This window comes from Aspergillus homomorphus (assembly GCF_003184865.1).
Source record: "Aspergillus homomorphus CBS 101889 unplaced genomic scaffold BO97scaffold_2, whole genome shotgun sequence".
Classification (NCBI taxonomy): Eukaryota; Fungi; Ascomycota; class Eurotiomycetes; order Eurotiales; family Aspergillaceae; genus Aspergillus; species Aspergillus homomorphus.
Window position 1 is genome coordinate 824,792 of NW_020291888.1, and position 21,338 is coordinate 846,129.

General features: G+C 52.3%; 6 protein-coding genes across 6 annotated transcripts; 4 read left to right on the forward strand and 2 right to left on the reverse strand.

The window, feature by feature from the left end:
• The first annotated feature begins 535 nt into the window (after window positions 1-535).
• BO97DRAFT_474883 (hemerythrin domain-containing protein) lies at window positions 536-1,862 on the forward strand. The gene is made up of 3 exons (XM_025700365.1): window positions 536-766; window positions 830-1,312; window positions 1,402-1,862. The coding sequence occupies exons 1-3, from the start codon at window positions 680-682 to the stop codon at window positions 1,591-1,593; spliced, it is 762 nt and encodes a 253-aa protein (XP_025556063.1). The 5' UTR covers window positions 536-679; the 3' UTR covers window positions 1,594-1,862.
• Window positions 1,863-2,933: 1,071 nt separating this feature from the next.
• On the forward strand, window positions 2,934-4,439 carry BO97DRAFT_402500 (F1F0 ATP synthase subunit g). The gene is made up of 3 exons (XM_025694520.1): window positions 2,934-3,566; window positions 3,760-3,844; window positions 3,925-4,439. Exons 1-3 carry the CDS (start codon window positions 3,305-3,307, stop codon window positions 4,154-4,156), a joined length of 579 nt encoding a protein of 192 aa, XP_025556064.1. The 5' UTR covers window positions 2,934-3,304; the 3' UTR covers window positions 4,157-4,439.
• Window positions 4,440-4,895: 456 nt separating this feature from the next.
• Window positions 4,896-7,241, forward strand: rok1 (RNA-dependent ATPase ROK1; the record flags this gene model as incomplete). Its single annotated transcript, XM_025694521.1, has 1 exon — window positions 4,896-7,241. The coding sequence occupies exon 1, from the start codon at window positions 5,016-5,018 to the stop codon at window positions 7,239-7,241; it is 2,226 nt and encodes a 741-aa protein (XP_025556065.1). The 5' UTR covers window positions 4,896-5,015.
• Window positions 7,242-7,330: 89 nt separating this feature from the next.
• BO97DRAFT_382031 (VPS28-domain-containing protein) lies at window positions 7,331-14,923 on the reverse strand (the record flags this gene model as incomplete). Its single annotated transcript, XM_025693277.1, has 8 exons — window positions 14,813-14,923; window positions 14,512-14,748; window positions 14,061-14,452; window positions 13,627-13,688; window positions 13,298-13,558; window positions 12,491-13,202; window positions 7,909-8,245; window positions 7,331-7,792 (listed from the first exon to the last, which is right to left on the reverse strand). Exons 1-8 carry the CDS (start codon window positions 14,900-14,902, stop codon window positions 7,331-7,333), a joined length of 2,553 nt encoding a protein of 850 aa, XP_025556066.1. The 5' UTR covers window positions 14,903-14,923.
• A 166-nt stretch (window positions 14,924-15,089) lies between these two features.
• BO97DRAFT_402505 (mRNA-binding ribosome synthesis protein NOC2) lies at window positions 15,090-17,624 on the forward strand. Its single transcript, XM_025694522.1, has one exon. It carries the CDS (start codon window positions 15,166-15,168, stop codon window positions 17,533-17,535), a length of 2,370 nt encoding a protein of 789 aa, XP_025556067.1. The 5' UTR covers window positions 15,090-15,165; the 3' UTR covers window positions 17,536-17,624.
• A 333-nt stretch (window positions 17,625-17,957) lies between these two features.
• Window positions 17,958-20,918, reverse strand: BO97DRAFT_79044 (putative potassium transporter). Its single transcript, XM_025701064.1, has 9 exons — window positions 20,670-20,918; window positions 20,286-20,494; window positions 19,360-20,225; window positions 19,139-19,304; window positions 18,918-19,086; window positions 18,794-18,862; window positions 18,734-18,744; window positions 18,643-18,677; window positions 17,958-18,592 (listed from the first exon to the last, which is right to left on the reverse strand). Exons 1-9 carry the CDS (start codon window positions 20,692-20,694, stop codon window positions 18,022-18,024), a joined length of 2,121 nt encoding a protein of 706 aa, XP_025556068.1. The 5' UTR covers window positions 20,695-20,918; the 3' UTR covers window positions 17,958-18,021.
• Window positions 20,919-21,338: the final 420 nt, after the last annotated feature.

Here is a 21,338-nt window from a genome sequence, read left to right on the forward strand (position 1 = left end):
GGACAAAACAAAACCAGCCATAAAGAGATTGGGTGTTTCTTGGGGGAAGATTGGTGCTCTTTCATTGGGGGTGTACGAAGGGGGAGGATGGACGTAGGAGTGGAAGAGCTGGCAGTGGGTGGGTGAGTGAGTGAGTATGGAAAAGATAGCAAACAGATTCGACTACTGAGTTTATCCACCTTAGATGAGGTTGGGGAGTTCTCAATTGAATTAGAAGAATAACATCTCTACATTTGGGGGTGGGGGGGAGGATTGGTAATGCATTTCTACTCCGTACTGGGTACAGTACTGAAGTTCTAGGATCCAAGGGTACATTACAGTGCATACGTACTTTGATCTGACTGGGATTCAGACTGCGTTTTAATCATATGACCATTTCTTTGTCCCCGACTCCCAGATATCACTAAGATCTGACATGCAGCATTAGCGCCGCCTTAGCAAATCCCCCGGGGGATTCGTGAGAGGGTCAAGGGCAAGGGCAGCCAACAGTCTCTTAATCGGCAAACCCGGGTGTAAGAGGATCAATTGGCTCTCACTGCTTGATTACTATCATCCTCTCTCCCAACAACGCCCTGTTTTTGTCATTTAAAGGTCTCCTCACCAACAATATTTAACGACCCCAGAGCTCGGTGGTCAGTAATAGTATTGATTCAAGCTACTGGCAGCATTTCTTAAGAAAATGGCTCCTCCTACTGGTGGCAAATCCAGCCCGTGGGCCGATGGACCTTGGCCCTTGATCGAAACCCCCTCCAAGTCAAAAGATATTGTGAGTCTTGTCTCAATCCAACCAAAGAAAAGGGGCTCAAAGATAACAGTGTTGCTACCCTAGACCAAGCATGAAGCTCTCTACATTGCGAACGAGATGGCCTTTGCTCATAACGCTATGCTCCGGGGTCTCAATGCCCTCTATCTCCAGGCGGAGCAAGTGAGAGAACCGCAAGACATCGCCGACTTTCTCTTCTTCCTCTGCAGCTGGGCGGGGTGGGTATCTCACCATCACACTCTAGAAGAACAGCAAATGTTCCCCCAGTTTGAGCGCGTATTACAGCAACGCAACTTCTTGGAAGGCAATGTCCAGGAGCATCATACCTTCCAGCCAATCCTGAAGCAGCTCCTGGCCTATGGAAAGGAAACTCCACCGGCCGAGTACCAAGCCTCGGCCGTGCGCGACTTGATCGAGCAGATGGCCCCGAGTTTTCGCGAGCACTTGGCCAACGAGATCACTAGTCTCATGTCCATGGCCCCCTACGATGGACCCGCTCTGCTCAGAGTCTACAAAGAATGCGAGGCGGAGGCAGGCCGTCAGGACAAGGTGAGCTAGCCCTCTCCCCCCATACTTCTTTTCTCGCTCTTTCATTAGCGCATAAGCTGACAACGCCACCCCCAACTTCCCACAATCAGAATGTCGTCCCACCAATGGTCCTCGGTCTGCGCGATGTGACCTTCGAGGGGGGCAACTCATGGCCCGCGATGCCGCCGTTGTCGACACACTTCGTACATTATCTGTTTGCCCGCAAGCATGCAGGCGCGTGGAGATTCTTGCCATCGGATTCATGGGGAAAGCCACGCCCGCTGGCCTTTGGTAAGCCTTGAGATCCTAGGATCGGCCGCTTGACGCCTGAGGGAAATTTGTTGGTGAAGGCCCGACGCTACCGCAGGGCTCTAAAGTAGTCTCTGTATCCTATTTTCTGATCAGTCTCATATTTCTTCGGGGGCACTGTTTCCTTTCGAAGACCTTCCTTTGATAGGCCTAAATGAAAGGAAAGCGGGGATTTCTATTCACAGAAAATAGAGAAAAATGCGATCGCGATAGGAATACTTTTCGTAAGTTATCTTTTATATCTTTATACTAGTTATCTATCAGAGTATTAGTTTATATATAGTTTAGATAACTTATTCTAGTTATTTAAGTAATTATAATAAATAAGTAGAAGCTACTTAGTAATTATTAACTAAATGATCTACAGTAGTTGAGAGTAACTAGAGTTCTAGGTATACACTCTATAAGTAATCTATAAATATCAAAGAGTATAGACGGATTACTTATATACAGCCCTTATAAAAGTGGCAATACCTTAATTCGGTAAGTAAACGGGAGTTCCATTGCAGCAGAACAGTTTATTTATAGACAATAAGGGCAGAGCTAACGAGCCAGAGGCAAATAGAGCCTCTTTGAGGCCCTTGGCTCCAAGCTCTGGTGGACGGTGGCTTGCATGATAGCAGGATCGTGCTCCGAGTTGGCTCCTTGGACAGCCCTCTATCAATGGGTGACAATCATCAATGATTCTGAGCTGGGGAAACCTCGCAGCTGACAACTGTCGCCCATGTCGATTGTGTTGGTGCCTCATAGCTCACACTACAGTATTTCATCAGGGACCGAAAGTTATGGAATGGCAATGACTTTGTAGGTGTGTCACTTGAGGAGATCCAAGAGATGATAGAAGTGAGTGATAATTGCAAGGGCCATCGGATAGTACAAGTCCGGCAGTATAACGAACATATAGAAGACCATGCTGCAAAGCATCGAAAAACAAATTTCCAGGGTACTGAGTATGATGTGTAGTTCCAATGAAGCAACGAGACCAGACATTTGATTGCAAGTCTTCCGAGTGTCTAGTATCGAAGAGCCTGTGCAGGGTACTGGTGTATCAACTTCGCGCCCAATGCCCGTGCACTGAAAATTTATAGTTCGGGAAAGTGCTCAATACATCTTTCTGAAAGCATCTGGGCAATGCTTTAGAGCAAAACCCGCCGTATTGAAATCAATCAGCCAGCAAGGTAGGCATAGCCGAGCTTGAGGTATCTATTTTCATAATGGCGAAAGCTGCAATCCCGCAAATTCATTCCAAGGCTAGCGGGTGGGAGGAAATATTTACTGGGGTTACCCCTGGTGAAAGTTATATTATCTTCTTATTACAAATTTCACCAGTGCAGACAAATTGAGCCTGAATTCTATTCAGCTTTCGTAGGCAAGATTAAATTCGAATTTTTGGAATCGTGACGCACCAAGCATCAGCAACACTGGTCAAAAACCCACGATGATCAAACCATCGGGGAAGGGAAACAAGTTGAAGGCTGCTTATAAACAAGGCATGGGAAGTGATGGATCACGTGGTGCGGGAGTGGAGGCTCTTCCCTGAACTTCCCGAACTTCAAATCTCAGATTCTGGTCCTGCAATTGCGCGACGATCTAACGTCTCCGGCTCTTGACCACCCCGCCATTGGACCCTTTTGTCCTCCATCTCGCGACTTTCATCAGTCACTCTCTCCATTTCTCGCTTTTCCTCTTCCAAGGGTCCTCAAGATGTCCGCTCCGGCGTCCCGTGCCGTCCTCCGGCAATCGCAGTTCCTGGCTCGCAGGACCGCAGTCAGACACGCCTCTTCCACCTCAGAAGCCGCTTCCAAGGCTGGTGAGGCTGCTTCCTCGACTGCCTCCAAGGCCTCTGAGGGCCTGTCTCGTGTTCAATCCTCGGCTGGTCCCGCCATCTCCAACGCCGCTCAGGGTCTCGGTAACGCCCTGCGGAAGGTTGGTGGAAGAACCGGAAAGGTCATCTCTTTTGTCGAAAGTAAGCCAACGCCCTTGACCTTACGCCGGTGTCTGCTGTACAACCCTCTTCTTCTACTACCTAGCGTGATAGGACGGTCGGAGATGGTTATCTCGTTGCTCACGACCGAATGTGGAGAAGAAGGATGCTCCGATCATATGCATGCATCCCATGCTCATCAGCACATTGCTAACGACATATCTCTGCAATATAGCCATGATACCCCCTACCGTCTACTACAGCAAAGTCGGTCTCGAGCTCGCCAAGCTGGTCTTCCGTGGACAGAACATGACCCCCCCGTAAGCGCTCTCTTTTCAACACCCAGTCGAATTCTGGAGGAAATGCACACAACCATTGCTAACCTCGTCACATCGTCCAGGAACGTTGCCACCTTCCAGGCCTACCTCGAGCCCCTGATCCGCAACCCCATGAACTCCGCTTTCGCCCCCTCGAACATTGTGGCCCGGATCCGCAGCGCCAACAAGAAGGAGCTCGCCCTGGCTGGTGTCACCGCCGCGGAGGTGATCGGCTTCTTCACCGTCGGTGAGATGATCGGTCGGATGAACATCGTCGGCTACCGGGGAGAGCCTCAGCACGCCGGACACCATTAGATAAATACCACGCAGTTGTGCCTTAGCCTGTCTTCCCTTCCCTTTACAAATCCTCCCCCGTTTCCTTTGTTGCGCTGTACTATTGTATGATAGACGATGGAATTCAACTGTTGTCTGAGGTAACTGAGTGTACTTTTTCTTCAGTGGAACATGTTTTGCTTTTGTTTCCCCCTTCCAAAAGCGGTTGGCCGGGTGTTTGATCATCAAAAAGCCTTTTTGGAAGTGTGTGCGTCCGGTTAGAAGATAGACTTGTTCCACCTGTGCTTGAACGTTTTTATTCCTTAGAGAGTTTCTTGAAATGTATGTGTTTTCTTGAAAGTAAAAACGAGTCTCTTTGCCCAACAAGCTCCAGCTGTAATCGTGAGATCGTTTCGTCCCAATGAGCATTGGCGAGCAGGAAAGGGATATCGAAGAGATAAGAAAGATGGGTCCGCAAAGATAACCACCATATGTGATATGGGGCTGCATCGATGCACGCTTTTCAAGCTCGCCACATTCTCTCGAATCCTCTACGCGTCAAATCCTCTCTATTCCCTATATTCCGCACACTCGCCATCAATAAAGTAGCATCAACCCCCTGTCGAAGAAAATGATCGTGTTCTGTTGTGAGAACCTGAAAGCAGAGGGCGACCCATCCCTGGCTCTGATTGGTCCGTGCGAGAGCATCCGAACATCGAAACTTTTTTTTCCCCGATAACCAAAATCGCCGCGGACTTGAAACATAACTTCGACGGTAAATCTTCAATAATCACACGATCAAGAGAAGGACGCGCGCATGTCCCCAGAATCTTTGATTCACCTAATCTGTTCAAGTCGCATGGTCTTGTAAAATCGCGACTTCTGGGACTTTTCAGAAAAAATGGATGCCTTCAAGCTCTTGACCAGAGCCACCAAGTTGAAGACCGGTGCCACTAGTAGTACCCTTTCTTCGACGCTACCATCTAAAGGCAAGGCGCAAAATCCTCAACTCTTCCGCGCCCCGGAGGCCGAGAAACAGCTTCTACAGGGAAATGGCTCTTCCAACAAGAAGCGCAAGAGGACTCATGCGGCGGCAGCGGCGTCGTCGGATTCCGAGGATGATGGTGATGATGTTCCGGATCTAGATTTCTTCGGCACAGGCAAGGGCTCGGCGTCGACGGCGAAGAAGGAGCAGGCTTTGGCTGCGAAGGAGAAGGAGGATGAGTCCGAGTCCGAGGAAGCCGAATCTATGGATGAGGTGCAGCGACGCACAATCTTGAATGCCCACAAGATCAAGGTTACGGATATGCGGGACCTGGAAGAGGTTCAGCAGGCGGCGACGGCCGGCGAAGAGTCAAAGAAGAAAAAGAAGAAGAGAAAGCAGGAGAAAGAGAGCAGTAGCAGCAGCGCTGCTCAGCCGCTCACCAAGAAGGAGCAGAAGAAGGCGCGTCGGTTGTTCCCGCAGCCTTTGGTCTCGTTCAAGGAGCTGCGCACCAAGTATAACATCTCTCGGCGTCTTGCGGAGAACATTGCCGAGCAAGGGTTCACGGTGCCTACGGAGGTTCAACTGGGCACTTTGCCTCTGTTGCTTGGGGATCAGTCCGTGGCCCAGAAGGCGGGGACGAATGAGACCGTCGAGCCTGACCTTCTGGTTGTGGCCCCGACGGGAAGTGGAAAGACGCTGTCATTCATGATCCCGGTGATTAACAAGATTGTCCGACACCATCACCAGCAGCAGGAGGAGCGCGGTATCTTCACCGTGGTCGTTGCTCCGACGAAGGAGCTTGCCAGTCAGATCGTCAATGAAGGACGCAAGCTAGCGCTCGGAACGGGAGTCAAGATCACTCTGATGAAGAAGGGTATGCGCGTTGTCGAACGCGACGACGAGGACAGCGACGAAAAGGATGTTCTCGATGAGCAGAGTGAGGAATCTTCTGAGTCAGAGGATGAGGAGCAGGAGACAGGAAAGAGCAGCAAGAGCAAGGCCCCCGTTACAAAGAGCGACATCCTCGTCACGACACCGTTGCTCTTGGTCAATGCGCTTTCTGCAAACAAGACCAAGCCCATGGCGACGTTGCCCCTGGTGAGAAACATAGTTCTGGATGAAGCAGATGTCCTCTTGGACCCTCTCTTCCGCGAGCAGACCCTTGATATCTGGCGTGCATGCACACACCCTGAACTTCGGGCGAGTCTGTGGTCCGCCACGATGGGTTCGAACGTCGAGGACCTGGCCAAATCAACCATCAAGGAGCGCAAAGATAATTTAAGTACGACGAAGTCTTACCCACTCCTTCGTCTCGTCGTGGGGTTGAAAGATTCAGCTATTCCGAACATCAAACACAAGCTAGTCTACGCCGCCACCGAGCAAGGAAAGTTGCTCGGTCTGCGACAGCTTCTTCACCCGGCAGCAGCAGCAGCCTCAGATGTCCGTCTCCGGCCACCCTTCCTCATCTTCACCCAAACCATCCCTCGCGCCATCGCACTCCACTCCGAATTGCGCTACGATATTCCCGCCGAAGCCGGTGGTTCTTCGCGTATCGCTGTTCTCCATTCCGATCTGTCCGACAACCAGCGGTCCGAGATCATGAAGCAGTTCCGCAAGGGCGAGATCTGGATTCTCGTCACGACCGACTTGCTAGCTCGTGGTGTCGACTTCCGAGGTATCAATGGAGTTGTCAACTACGATATTCCTAACTCCGCTGCCGTCTACGTCCACCGCGTCGGACGCACTGGCAGAGCGGGCCGGGAAGGTGGCATTGCAGTGACATATTACACAAAGGAGGATATCCCTTACGTGAAGAGTATCGCAAACGTTATTGACGTCAGCGAGAAGCTGCGTGGAACCTCGGAGGAGAAGTCGGTTCAGAAATGGTTGCTGGACGCTCTTCCCGACCTCAGCAAGAAGAGCAAGCAGGAGCTGAAGAAGCACGGTGTCAAGGCCAGACAGTCGAAGAAGGACGGCAAAGAAGACAAGAAGACGAGAATCAGCACCAAGAGTGGTTACGAACGACGGATGGAGAACCGGAGAAAGGGCGCGATCGAAGCCAGCCGCACCAGGAAGACTGAACAACCCGCGGCCGGCGATGCTGACAGCGACAAGGAGGCCTGGGATGGTCTCGATGACTAGTTGCACCGACGGTCTCTGTACAAAAGAATATGATCTACTCACTTACGATTCCCCCAACCCGAAACCTCCTCCGCATCTTGGCTTATAGATCAAGTATTATTGTTTTTATTCTGTTGATCAGGCTGTTCAATCAAATTCCGCTTCAGCCGTAGCAGCAGATACTCATTGTCCAATTTGCCCTGCTCCTCCAAGACCCCTTCCAACTCATCGCCATCCCGATCGTAGTACACGCCCCAGGACCCATCTTCTTCCTTCACAGCAACAAACCCCCGACTCCCCTCCAGCGTCAAGGTCGTCTCATCATCCACCCAATCCCACGGCCCAACAACATGCTCGCAGCTCTGCGTCCGATTCCCATACTTGAGCTCATGCGTATCCTTGTCCGCATAAATCCACCCCAACATCGGTGGGTTATCCGAAATAGACGTCGCGACCCCGAATCCGCGCTTCAAGTGTTTCATATGATCAAACTCGGGATATTCAATATAGAACGCTTGGGCCGTATGCGCGGGCGGATCTCGTTTCGCGGGGTCAGGGTCATCGAGGTATACCTAGAGTTGCAAGGGTTAGTTGCGCTTAGCTAGGCTGATTCATGCCTCGGGGTTCTGTCGTGGAGGACAGGGGTGACAATAACAAGCATCATCATCACGTGAGAGACTAAACGTACCTTGAAATCCCGTAAGACCACCCGCTTGGTATGTACCTCTGGATCCTCAGGGTTATAAGGTGGTGGGGCGACGTCGATATAGAATTTGGACATGCGCCGCTCGTCGTTCTTGCGCTCATTGGCTTTGCGCTGTTCGTTCGAGGCGAGCGACACGCCTGTCACGGTGGGGATGGCGGATAGGATTAGGAGGCCGATGACCATCGTGGACGGTTTTAGGTGGGTTTGTTGTTGAAGATCGTTTTGATGGTAAATAAAGCAGTAAGTGTTTTCGAGGAGAGGAGATTGTGTTTGTGGTTGGAGTGGAGATTTAACGCCGGTTTGCGAAAAGATGGGGAAGCTGGGCCATGGAGCGGGGATCGACGTGATAAATACTGATTGATACAGTGGGAGGAAATTAATATGCACCCCCCCCTCAGAAAGAGTTCAGCACTTTCCCTAATCAAGTCTAGCCTATGGCTATTCTGCCAGCTTCTTCCCATATATTTTAGGCGGTGTGTGAGCGCTTCAAGCAGGCGGTATCTCTAGAACCAAACATTGGGGGAGAGGGGGGGGTGCAAATTAATTTCCTGCGACTGTATGCTGCTGCATTGATACCACAGTTATCGGTCGGGTGGCGGTGCGCATATCGTCATACTAAGTATGTCATCGGTGGCTGATGGCAGGTGGCGGTAAGTGGCTGGACTGGTCGGTGGATTACTTACTTCTTCACTCACTCACTGCCATCACTTGTACTATGAGAACGGGGCTGAGGAAATTGCCATAGGTAACCTCTCAATTTTCGTTATAGCAGCAGTCCTCCGGATGACTCTGAGGCCTTCAGCTTGAGGCGCTTAATTCTGCTACACAGCGATCTCAGGTCAAGATTATCGCTCACAAACGCATCGCCTTGATTATTGACCATGGATGAGATTTGTGGCTTATCGGATGAAAGAGCCCCCACTATCCGTCTCAATCTGAAGCTGATTATTGCAAGGCTACTAGATAGGTATGCCTCAATCTTCATGCTTGCAGCTCATGTTCTGGGATTGTAATAGAGCTTCGAAGCTAGAAGCTAGTCGACGAACTTCGAAGGTGTATGCACCGAATCCCATAGATCTCCAGGCCCGATGTTGAGTTAGTATCTGACACGGGCGACCCATGAGACTTGATATTTGAGTATTACAGGAGCGTGGAGTGCCTTGGAGATATGACGGTGATGGACACACGCGGCCATTGCCTCTACGTGGGACTCTCATGCTTTGCATCGGGGGTTGCTATTCTTGAAAATCAGATTTCGCCCCGGTTGCAGCTCGCAATATCGTCCTTGCATTATAACTGCGCGCAGAAATTCCGAGATCTCACGTATACCGCGATTTCTAGGTCGAAACCGTATCTACAATGAAAATTAAGCACTTTTTCCGTGACAAGCCATCTCGCACGGTCTTCTAAAGCCATCAAGTCCCGCAAGTATCCACCGAGACATTATAGTGACGAGTTTGTTGCGTGGCTCGCGGTCTGCAAAGGCTCATATGAAAGCGAACAAGGCATATTTTAGCATGAAAGAGTCACCAGGCACCAACTATCAAACACGAACTCTACTCTGCGTATAAGTATTTACCCGCGTCCACTAACGGTTGTTCAGTCAGGACAGAAACGATCAACCTTGCTATGCTTGGCAGTAAGCCAGAATCATTGAGCCGTTTCAAAGCGAGGTGAGGCCGCGTGGTTTCGAGCCTTATTACTCCATGGTCTGGTTCACTTCCGTGCAGAGATGCGGAACGTGGGTCTGCCCTGTGGGTCAACTCTATTTCAATCCAGCTTAGAGTTGAAACCAGGATCGATGCCATCAACTTCTAGTTTGCTGCGGCGATATGATGTTCAGCTGGACACTAGGTCGTCATGCTTCTGCCGCTCTGATACTCCGTAGACCTAAAGACTGGGAACACGGATCCGTCGTCCACCCAGTGACACAAATACTTGAAGGCGGAAATGGCTTTCACCCTCCCTCTGCATGCTTCCGCTTACACATCTGATCAAGTGTATCGCAGGAGTCCTCCTGGTTATCATGAATCCCGGGCATATCTATATAAGGGCAGCATGAGGTATCGCCTTTCCACGGTAGTACAAGCAATCGAAGTCTCACTCTTTCAAGCATCTTCGCCATGCGCTCCTTAAACACTGCACTCCTTCTAGCAGGCGCTGCTGCGTCTGTCGCGGCTGTCCCTACTGCTACTTCGTCATTCGAAAGTGCCACTGTCACTCTTGGCTACTGCACTCTCGCACCGGCGGCTGGAAACAGCTCACTTGGTTATTATAAGTACCAAAACGTCCGCTTCGCCGCCGTGCCTACTGGGGGCCTTCGTTTCGCGAAGCCGCAGTGGCTTCCTGTTGAGACATCCATCAACAATGGCAGCCTTGCCGAATCTAATGTCGACTGCGCTTCGACTGAGGACTATCTCTATATGGATGTCTTGGCTCCTGCCCACGCTCAAGGTCGCAATCTGCCTGTAATGCTTTGGACTTATGGCGGTATGTAATTCAGTTGGACACCGACTCACCGTTACAGTAGCTAATTCGCAGTATAGGTGGATTCACTGCAGGATGCAAATCTCAGAAAACGCCTCAGGGACTTTTTGATCTCTCCAAGGACTTTATCTTTGTCGCACCGAACTACCGCCTCGGATTCACTGGTCTGGCTAATGGTCCCTCTCTGGCTCACCAGGGCTGCACCCCCGATACTGCTTTGTGGGATGTCGAGCACACCTTCAAGTGGGTGCACAAATACATCAGTGCCTTTGGTGGTAACCCCGATGAGATTACTGCCGTCGGTTTCTCTGCCGGTGGCTCCATGCCCCTTTTCCAGATGACCCGCTTTGCTGGTCATGCCAAGCAGCTCTTCAGCCGTGCCTATATCATGTCCCCTGGCTATGTTTCGGGCGCCGGCCACGAGCATGGAGAGGCTTTCTACCCAAATGTTTCCAGAGCTGTCGGCTGCACTGGTGGTGGCCTAGACTGCCTGCGCAACGTTTCTTTCACCAACTTGACTGGCACTGCTAATGACGTCCATGGTGCCTATGACTACCAGTTCCAGCCTCGTGTTGATGGTGACTTTGTTGTAGACACGTACGAAGCTCAGCTGTGCCAGAAGCACTTCAATTTCTCCGGCCCCGTGGTTATCTCGCACGAGCTCACGAACCTCAAGGCTGACTAGACATGTAACAGGGTACTCCACTTACTCACTCTCATTCTCTTCATCCGGCAGCTTCTCCAGCGCTTCCTCTGGTGCAGGTGTCACTAACTCCAGTGACTCGAATGTTGACTCTACCGTTGCTGCCGTATTTCAATAACCGTGTCTCGAAACCGCCCTACTGACACGGGTTATTTCCCCAAAGCGCAAGATGCAGAAATGTCTCCTCTCCTTCGTCCTCACTGGCAACTCCAGCACCAGATGGGCCAACGACAAGCTCTACTGGCCCAAGTACCTGAACGGTCCTTACACCGCCACCCACCTCGTCTTCAACAATACATGTACCTCACCCATGAAGACCCGCTCCTTATTGTCAGTGTACAGTATTAAAATTGCACCTGTACATATACAGATTCGCAGATGAATATCCCAGCCTTTAGATCTGCAAGTAATCCCAACCACTACCCTTTCAAAAGAAGGGCCTCAGTACACCCCATAACGAATACCATAGCCCAGCCTATCTCCCCCCCCCCCCTCCTCCTCTCCTATTCACCGTCACAGGGACGTGTCCTCCAATCCATAGCCCACCCATCAAGGACAAAGATTCTATACAACCAACATGCCCCTGACCGTCCCCACTACCTACCATCTCCCACTCGCTACTTCGTCAATACAAAAGACAGCAAAGTGGATCCCACTGACTCAGCGGCAGCACGACACTAGTCAGCGCGATCAGTGGAGAAAAGAGCATCTTATTTCAGATCTTAGGATTATATCATACACCTCACTGAGGCCTTGGGAATCAAGCGCGCTATTCAGTTCTGAGGAATACACCGATGACGTAGAAATCATATGGAGCTTGAACCTGGGGAGTTATCATGTCGGATCTACAATGCTACGAGATTAAGAGAAATAGAAATAAGAAGCGAGATACACCAGGGGGCAAGCCTGCTTACACCCTGATTCATTTATACCTTCTTTGAATCCTCGCTTTTTGGGTGTCTATATGGTCTAATTCTTACGAAGTTGCAAGCGGGGTCTATGGTTGTTAAGTAAAGAAGAAGTTAGACAATCAATTGAGCTATTCATCCAAATTGAGATATGCATATGCTGTATATACCATTGCTCTAACGCTCTATCTGGCTCTAGCTGATGCGAGTGAATTGAGGAACCGGAGGGCTCCTGTTCTAGTAGGTGTGTATGGTTCTATCGCGCTTGTCTATGCTATGGTCTCGCTGCTATTGTTGTTGTTGTTGTTGCTGTATGTATCGTTGATGTTTCGTGACGGTCGTGGGAAAAGATGCGATGGATTACTGCGGTTGGAAGGACCAACCGCAATTTGAGTGGGAGGGGGGAGTAGGCGTTGCTGCCTCACAAGCAAGCTAAAGCTTCTCGCTCCATCCCCAGACAGACCACCAGCATCGGACCTCGAGGGCACCTCCGTCGGCCGACTCCCAGTCATCGTATCCGACCTCTTCGCCCTCGTCGACGACCGCGAGGCCCAGCTGGCCCATCCGCTGTCGGAAGTCCTGCACCTGCGGGATGTACGCGTCACGCAGCGGCATCTCGACGACGACGCGGGCGTCGAGACCCCGGCTCAGCCAGTGCGTGATCGTGTCGACGAGCCACTTCGGGTGGTTGGGCGAGTATAGCGGGTCGGCTGCGAGGATGAGGTCGTACTGCTGCTCGGGGGTGGGGAGGGGCGCGGGCGCCACGGACCAGTCTAGGACGCCGGTGGTGACGGTTGCGCCGGTGCGGGTGAGCAGCTCGACGTTGAGGGCGGCGTTGTGCGCGAGGTTCGGCACGATGGCTGGGAGGTCGGTGAGGTGGATGCTGGCGGATTGGCCGCGGAGAGCGGCGAAGGAGAGGCCGACGAGACCGGTGCCTGCGCCTAGTTCCAAGGCGCGGAGGGTGCGGTTAAGGTGGAGCTTCGGGGTGGTGGTGGCGACGGGGACGAGTTGCGGGGGCGATTCGAGGAGGGAGTGGAGGCGGATGGAGAGAAGGTACGAGGAAACCCAGGTTTTCATACCCAGGTTGTCGGCCGTGAGAGACGGCTCGTGCAAGGTGAGGGTGTATTCTTCGCCATCGGAGGTCGGGATCATGAAGACTCGGGACATGGCGGGCATCGCTATGGTCGGTGTCAGATTGGGTGCCCCGCCAAACCAGCCGGCCAGCCAGCCAGTGATAATAACGGCCACAACAACCGGTAACACTTCAACGTACCGGTTCGACCTGAGCGTTCGCTGAGTCGGGCTGCAGCGGCATCCCAGACAGCCTCCCGAAGCTCATCGGTATCGAGCCATGACAGCGGACTCGAGATGATGGATGTCAGATAGCGGGTTATACCGGCCGGGTGGACGGTCTGACTCTTCACCGCTTCAAGGGCTTTGGGACCAAAGCTTCGCGGCTTCACTGACAGAAGAGTGAGGGCTTGGATGAGTTCGGTGCCTGAGGGCTTCGCATAGATCTGGGGAAGATCGAGCACTGTGGGTGGCTTATCAGTTCATTATCGCTCCTATCAGTCAGGGACTAATGTGGAGGGGCGAACGCACCATGGATAGGCTCGTCGGGATCGGCGCTGATCATGGTGTCGAGATGCGAAGGGATGACTCGGCTGTGCTGGGTGAAGTTCGAGGTAGTGTAGAAGAATGCTGACCAGCTCTCTCTCTTTTAAAACCCCGGATCTGTGGCAAAACGAGGATTGGGGATATCGGATCTGGGCCTGCAAAAAAAAGTCGTGATTGCCCAAAGAGGAAAGGCTGGTGTGAGTTGTTCCGCGGATCGGATCCGCTCCGGCACAGTCTGAATGCCGAGATAAGCACGTTTTCCGTCTAATCAGTCCATCCTCCACCTCATCATCATCTAGATAGGTATGAAAGAGATCAAAACTTCTGTTGGTATCTAACTCCAGACGCCAAGCACCAATGCTGTGAAATAATGACATTCGCCCGCCTCTTATCTTCGATCCTCTTAGCCCAAGGTCGACTTGAAACCCATGTACGCTTGCTCGATATCAAATGACAACTCCCTAGCCTGCTCCTCACTAAGTTCCTCGGTCGCTCGCATCTGGTTCAGAGTGATAAGCCACTGAATGATCTTGCCCCGGTTCTCAAAATCCGCATCCGTGACCTTGTTGACGGATTGAATCACTTCCGAGAGCAAAGGATGCAATGCATCTTTCGACACCATATTCAGCTTGAGCGCATCGAGGAAGGTAATGAAATTCTCGGTGGCTGTCAAGATCAGACTGCCAGATGCGCCGCCTGGCGGGCCTGTTGCTGCCGGAGCCATGTTCGCCGCGGCGGTACTATGCGTGGCTTGTTCCACTGTGGCAGGGAGGCCGATTCGCAAACGCTCGGTGGCACGGGGGCATTCCAGCTAGAGTATGGAATAAACAATCAGCCTTGATTTGTCCAGGATGACCAGAGGAAACTCACCCCCCATGTTCGTTTGAAGGTCTCGAGGTCGACGAACTCCCTAGCGACGGTATCGTCCCCCAAGCTAGACTTGTACTGCTTCAACAAGCGAGTGCAGGTTTCCGTGTACTCCGCTTCCGTAACCACATCCCTGATATAAGCCTTTTCAAGACCATCTAATGTGACAATGATACTATAAATCTCCGCCAGAGACTCGTGGAGATCGCGCTCCGCGGAGCTGGAGGCTAGTTTCACTTCCTGGTATTGCGTAACGCACCAGTCAGCCAGCGATCCAGCAAGCAGACCAGATACACCAGCTTACCTCATCGAGGTTGATGGACGCAGCCAGCGCCGGATTAGGGGTATAGCTGTAGGGAGTCGGGGCATATGCCAGAGGTCGTTGCGCATACATGATGAGATCGAATCACGAGAGAATGTCATGATTGATGCCACCATCCGGACTCTGTCCCGCATGAGGGGAACAACCACCGAAAGGCGGTCACCCAGCTGGGACGGTGTTCACCGCTCGATTCTGCCGCAACATGTATTTTTTTCCGTCTCCAGATTTTTTTTCCCGGTTCCCTGAGATTTGCGGGATTCATCGTCTCTTTTTTTCTCCCCCCAATTCATACCGACTTCTCTCTCCGCAAATTTGCGAAGAGACAATCCGGCACAATGGCTGGAAGTCAGAAAAAGTCCACCAAGAAGTTCGAGAAGAAGCATTTGAAGGATGTTCTCGAGCGTCGGAAGGAAACCGCCAAGATCAAGCAGCGCAACCATCTGAAGGAGAAGCGTAAGGCCGACAATGCTAAACAGAGAGCGGAGCGGGATGAAGATGCGGAGGAGAGCCCCGAGCAGGTTCAGAAGCAGAACGCTTTCGCGGAAATGAACGTCGACGACTTCTTCGCGGGCGGATTCGACATCCCCGATTCAGCAGCTGAGCTGAGCAAGAAGGGCCGCAAGAAGGCCGTCACCACCAAGATCGGCAAGCGCAAGCGCTCGGACGAACAGAAGGACGACGAGGAGGAGGAGGCTGCTTCCAGCGGTGCAGAGGAAGTCGGTAGCGGCCCGGACGACTTCGAGGCGCACAAGGACCAGCTGGAGGCATTGAAGGAGAAGGACCCGGAGTTCTACAAATACCTGAAGGAGAACGACGCCGAGCTGCTTGACTTCGAAGACCACGGAGACCTGGCCGAGGTCGACCAGCTGAGCGAGGGAGAGGAGGAGGAAGGACCGGCCAAGAAGAAGAAGAAGGGTTCCAAGGCCAAGGCGGAGGATGAAGAGGAGGAGGCACCGGACAACACGCTCACCATCGAGATGGTCCAGAAGTGGCAGAAGCTGATGGAGGAGCAGCACTCAATCCGCGCGATGCGCCAGGCCGTCCTGGCGTTCCGCGCGGCGGCTTACGTCAACCAGGGCGACGCACAGGAGCAGAAGTACACGATCTCCGACTCGAACGTTTATCACCAAGTGCTCGTCACGGCACTCGGTCACATTCCCCGGGTGCTGTCGCACCACCTGCCCGTCAAGGAGAGCGCGTCCGGCAAGGTGCGGGTGTCGATGGACTCGAAGAAGTTCAAGACGCTCACGCCGCTGATCAAGTCGCACACCTCGTCGGTGCACCAACTGCTGACCAACCTGTCGGACGAACAGACGCTGAAGCTCACCCTCTCCTCGATCGAACCCATGCTCCCCTACCTCCTCCAGTTCCGCAAGCTCCTGAAGGTGCTCATCAAGACGATCGTCAGCATCTGGGCGGACGTGTCAACAACCGAGGCGACGCGTATCACAGCCTTCCTCATCCTGCGACGACTGATGGTGATCGGCGACGCAGGCCTGAAGGAAGCGGTGCTGAAAGCCACATACGAAGGCGTAGTCAAGGGCAGCCGCAACACGACCGTGCACACCCTGGCGGGCGTGAACCTGATGAAGAACTCAGCGGTCGAGCTCTGGGGCATCGACCAGAACGTGTCCTACACGACAGGGTTCAGCTTCATCCGCCAACTGGCCATGCACCTACGCAGCAGCATCACCAACACATCAAAGGACAGCTACAAAACCGTCTACAACTGGCAATACGTGCACTCCCTAGACTTCTGGTCGCGAGTCCTCTCGCAGCACTGCGACGCGCTCGTGGAAGCACAAGCAGGCAAACCGTCCGCGCTACGACCACTGATCTACCCAGTGGTGCAAATCACACTGGGAGCGATGCGCCTGATCCCGACAGCGCAGTACCTGCCCTTGCGCTTCCAACTGACACGGGCACTGCTGCGCATCTCGCGCACCACAGGCACCTACATCCCGCTGGCGGCGGCGCTGCTGGAGGTGCTGAACCTAGCGGAGATGCGCAAGGCGCCCAAGACCAGCACGCTGCGGCAGCTGGACTTCGCGACGGCGATTCGCGCGCCCAAGTCGTACCTGCGCACGCGCGTCTACCAGGACGGCGTGGGCGAGCAGGTCGCCGAGTTGCTGGCCGAGTTCTTCGTCCTCTGGACCAAGCACATCGCCTTCCCCGAGCTGAGCGTCCCCATCGTCGTCGCCCTCAAGCGCTGGCTCAAGACCGCCTCCGCCCGCGGCCCCGCCGGCAACAAGAACACAAAGATCAACCAGATGCTCCTCCTGCTCGTCCAGAAGGTCGAGGCTAACGCCCGCTGGATCGAGGACAAGCGTCTCGCTGTCACTTTCACCCCGCGCAACCGCGCTGACGTCGAGTCCTTCCTTAAGGATGTTGACTGGGAGAGCTCCCCGCTCGGCGCCTTCGTCAAGTCCCAGCGGAAGCTCCGCGAGGAGAAGGCTGCGCTGCTTGAGAAGGGCCGTCTCGAGGAGGAGAAGCGCCGCGCTGAGGAGAAGGCTGAGGCTGCTAGGGAGGCTGCTATGGATGATGCTATCCGTGAGAGCGATGAAAGTAGTGATGATGATGACGATGAGGAGGAGGTTGATGGGGCTGGTGCCTCATCGGATGAGGATGGAAGTGAGGAGGAGGAGGAGGAAGAAGAAGAGGAAGAGGACGAGGATGAAATGGAGTTCGAAGAGGAGGAGGATTAGATTAGACCAGGCCCGAGCTTTTCTTAATGTCCTTTTGTCTTATACCTTATACTCTATGTAGCTATCGGGATCACCACCGCGTTCAGTCCGTTTTTTATGTCAATAGAAAAGTTAAGATTCAATGTTTTTGTTATACCTGTAGATCCCCGGGGGTTTAGAAGTGAAGAACGGGTGGCCTGTGACGCACGGAGACTCCTGTGGTTGACTCGGGACTACGCTTGGCTAGCTCTAGAACACCATAACAACTATAGCCTGACACATCGAAGTACGCAATCAATCTGAACAAAAAATAAACATTGAACTTTTGATGACTACCTACATAGTCAAGGTAACAAAAAGATACAAAACTAGATCTTGAAAGTCAAAGCAAGAAGCCAAAGAACCAATAACAATCTAAGCCCGAAAGCAATGTCGCCATGCGTAAATCCGACGACGCTGCAAACGACCGCCTCCTATACTCACGTCACCTATACCTCTCCCTGAGTTCTAAACCGACCCAACCGGCATCTTCTCCACGCCCCACGCACGCGACTGCTCCCGTCTCAGAGCAGCGTCCTCCTCTTCCGCCCACTCCAGCGACTCGTTCGGCAGCATGACCGCTCGATCGATAGCAACGGGAAGGCCGCGGTGACGGCCTCGCAGAGTGACAGCCGCCAAGATCAGCTTGCTGATGGGGTGCCAGGCGCCGCAGAAGGAGGCGTTCGAGCCGGGGTAGCCGACACTGACGCCGACGCAACCGTAGGCCGAGACGGTCTCGAAGATGATGTTGAAGGTCGCGAAAGCGACGGGTTGCTTTGAGAAGTGGTCTGATTCCGCGATGCTGATCAGAAAAACGGCGAGAGCGATCCACCAGAGGTCGTGGCTCAGCTGGGAGCGCAGCTGCTGGTGGACGAAGTAGCTTCGGGACGCTTCGGGGGTAGACCCGTCCCGGCGGCCGAGCATGCGGTGTCTAATGAGCTGGATCAGAAGATTCGGCGAGGGCCGAGATCCTTGTTCGCTGTCTGCGGCGTCGTGGGCGTAGATGCCTAGGGACCGTTCTTCGTAGACATTCGTGGTCCTAGGGGGTGTTAAACGGATAATCATAGCTTAAGAAAAGACTGTACGAACCTCATTGTGAGCAGCACGGGGTATGCCGATACATACTAATAAATTGGTTAGTCGGATTCAACTTAAATAATGATAATTTGATGGGACCAACCATCATGAGAACTGGGAGACGTTAGCATTCGTTCACAAAATCAACCACGAAGGCTCTTACCATATAAAACTAGCAATCCTTGACGGAGATCGGCTATAGTCACAACATAGAAGCCTCCGGCACGGACAGCTGCAGGGATGGGTTAGCATCGGCCCTGGGGTCGCGTAATTTTCATGCAACGAACCAGAGGCTTGAAATAGGCCATCGAGAACCCGGTAGACTGTGGGCAGGCTCTCAATCTCCTTGTTCCCGATGGAAAGAACCTCAAAACCAGCCCAATCGATAGCGTTCAGGATGATAATGGTACCCATGAGGAACCATGTGTGACGCTTCGGGAAGAGATTTGTATACACCTATACGAGGTCAGTACGTCATGCAGAAAAGGCAACCAAAGGTTGCACATACTCTTCGGGGGTGATCTAGAATGAAGTCGAGAGTAATCCTCCATGTAGCCCATGAGGGTGACTTTGGCAGCAAACATTTGACTGCCCAAATAATGAAACGCAGGAAGCACGGGTACAGAGTGTTTCCAGCCAAAATCAGGAAGCTCATGGTAAGCAAAGAAAACGCGCTGATACAGAAGTCAGCTGACCTGCATCTTGCAAATCCACCGCAAGAGGACATACCTTCTCTGTAGGGCAACCATATTGGCATCCAAAAGTGACATGCCGCTGTTAACAAACGCAGACACTGCGAAAAAGGCGCCTGTCCAGAAAGGCGACAGGCCGTTCTCTCGGGCCTTTTCGGGATGGTTCACAGCGATCCATGTGCCCATCCCAACTATCCCGCACACAACAAACATCACCCAGTACAGGGTAACAATGACCAGCAAAAAAGACACTGCTCGGTACTCAACGCCTCCAAGTTTCTCTCGCTCTTCGGGAGTGAGACCATGGAATTGGGAATTCCGCGAAATGAGGCCCTTGGACGCAAAGTATTTCTGCGTTCCCTTGAGAATGCCTTTAAGCGCAGGCAGATTCTCTTCTTCTCGTTTCTCTTCTCTCTGCGGCAACCGTGGGACGGCATCTCTGGGGTGATTGTTCAAATCCAACCGAGCCCCGACACCAACCATGGGGAACACGTGATGATGGTGATGCTGTTGGCGGTGGTTCAAATGACCAAGGGTGACCTGATCATCATCAACCCACTGAATCTGGTCCTCCTCTGATGACGATGCATTCGCGTCCGCAGGTGCAGCTCGAGTTGCCACCATGATTTTGGATCCGTCATGAGCAGATTCACCCGATTTGAACGACCGCTGATGCTCTGTGTCTCCATTCTCTGCAATAGGGTCCAAGTGAGCTATTCGGCTTGAATTCTCAGTCGATGAAGCGCTTCTCCTTTTACGCTCGTCCACAATATGTTTGAATTTGGATTGGAAGGCATTCTTCCGCACAAAGAGCACTGTGATAGAGATGAGAATTGCATGCCCTAGCAGGAGAAGCGCAAAGAGGAGAGATTGCTGGAATGAGTTCAGGGTAGATAGGTCCACCTGGACATGATTAGACGATGCTTCCAACGACAGTGGGGACAGAGAAGGCAAGTGACCTACAGTATTCAGACCAGCGCCAGTCATAGCACTGACGCACATGAACAGAGCGTCGACATAGGTAACACTGCGCGCAGGAGTGGAGGACCCCCAGAAAATGGCACTGCAGATCAAGGGCGTCGCAATAAAGTAGGCATAATGAAGCGTGAGGAAGTTGAACGGCGGGAGGACCGCCATAATGCTCCGTCCGAGGAAGCGTCGAGAGTTCCAGTCTGCGATGCTGATATGTTAGCAATCGTATATCCACACAAGGTTTTTTGATCCTCAGGACGTCATGTTCTAGGCTTCCAGATCTTGGTTTCCATCATCCCATATGCAAGGGAATGTGAGACACAACCTGGGGAGAAGAGACACATGAGTCGTATACTATGCAAGGCTGAAACTTACTTGTCATCTTGGTGGATAAGAACATCCAAGAATTTGCAATCTATACTTGAGGATGATTTGGGCCTCGCTGGTAACGAAGCGGACAGCCCGGGGCCTGAAGCTGCCAACTTCGTTTGTCGTAATTGAAACCACTCGAGTTATGGTGGTTGATGATCTCTGGTTTGGTGATTGGAGTGGGGGAAGCGCACACCGCTACCCACAAGGACTTTGCAAAATCTGTATCAATCTTAATCTTCTCCGATATTTCATTGTTTGAATCCTTGGGCGATGCGTTGAAAAGCAGTTGAGAAGAGTCACCAATGTGGAGATGACTTGTAAAGCAGAGAAGGGTTGAATAGAGTTTTTGTTAATGGTGGTGAGGAGAATTGTGGGCGGTATTTTGGCGGTTGGTAGTGTAGTAGTTAATGTAGTTGAATGGTAGTAGTCAATGTCAATGGAGTAGTAGTTAGCAGGGATCGGTAATGCTAGTCAGATTAATCGGCAATTCCGTTATCGGAAAACAGGCAGTTTGATAGTGCAGGCAGAGGCGAATTGACGTCTGGGTTGGTAGCTCTTGCGTCTAACTGATTGTTTAGGCAAAGCTGGTGGGGGTCAATTATCGGGGCAAAGCGTATGTTATTCCATTTTTGACGACTTCCAATGTAGACGGTGATGGTTGGTTGAAAGAAG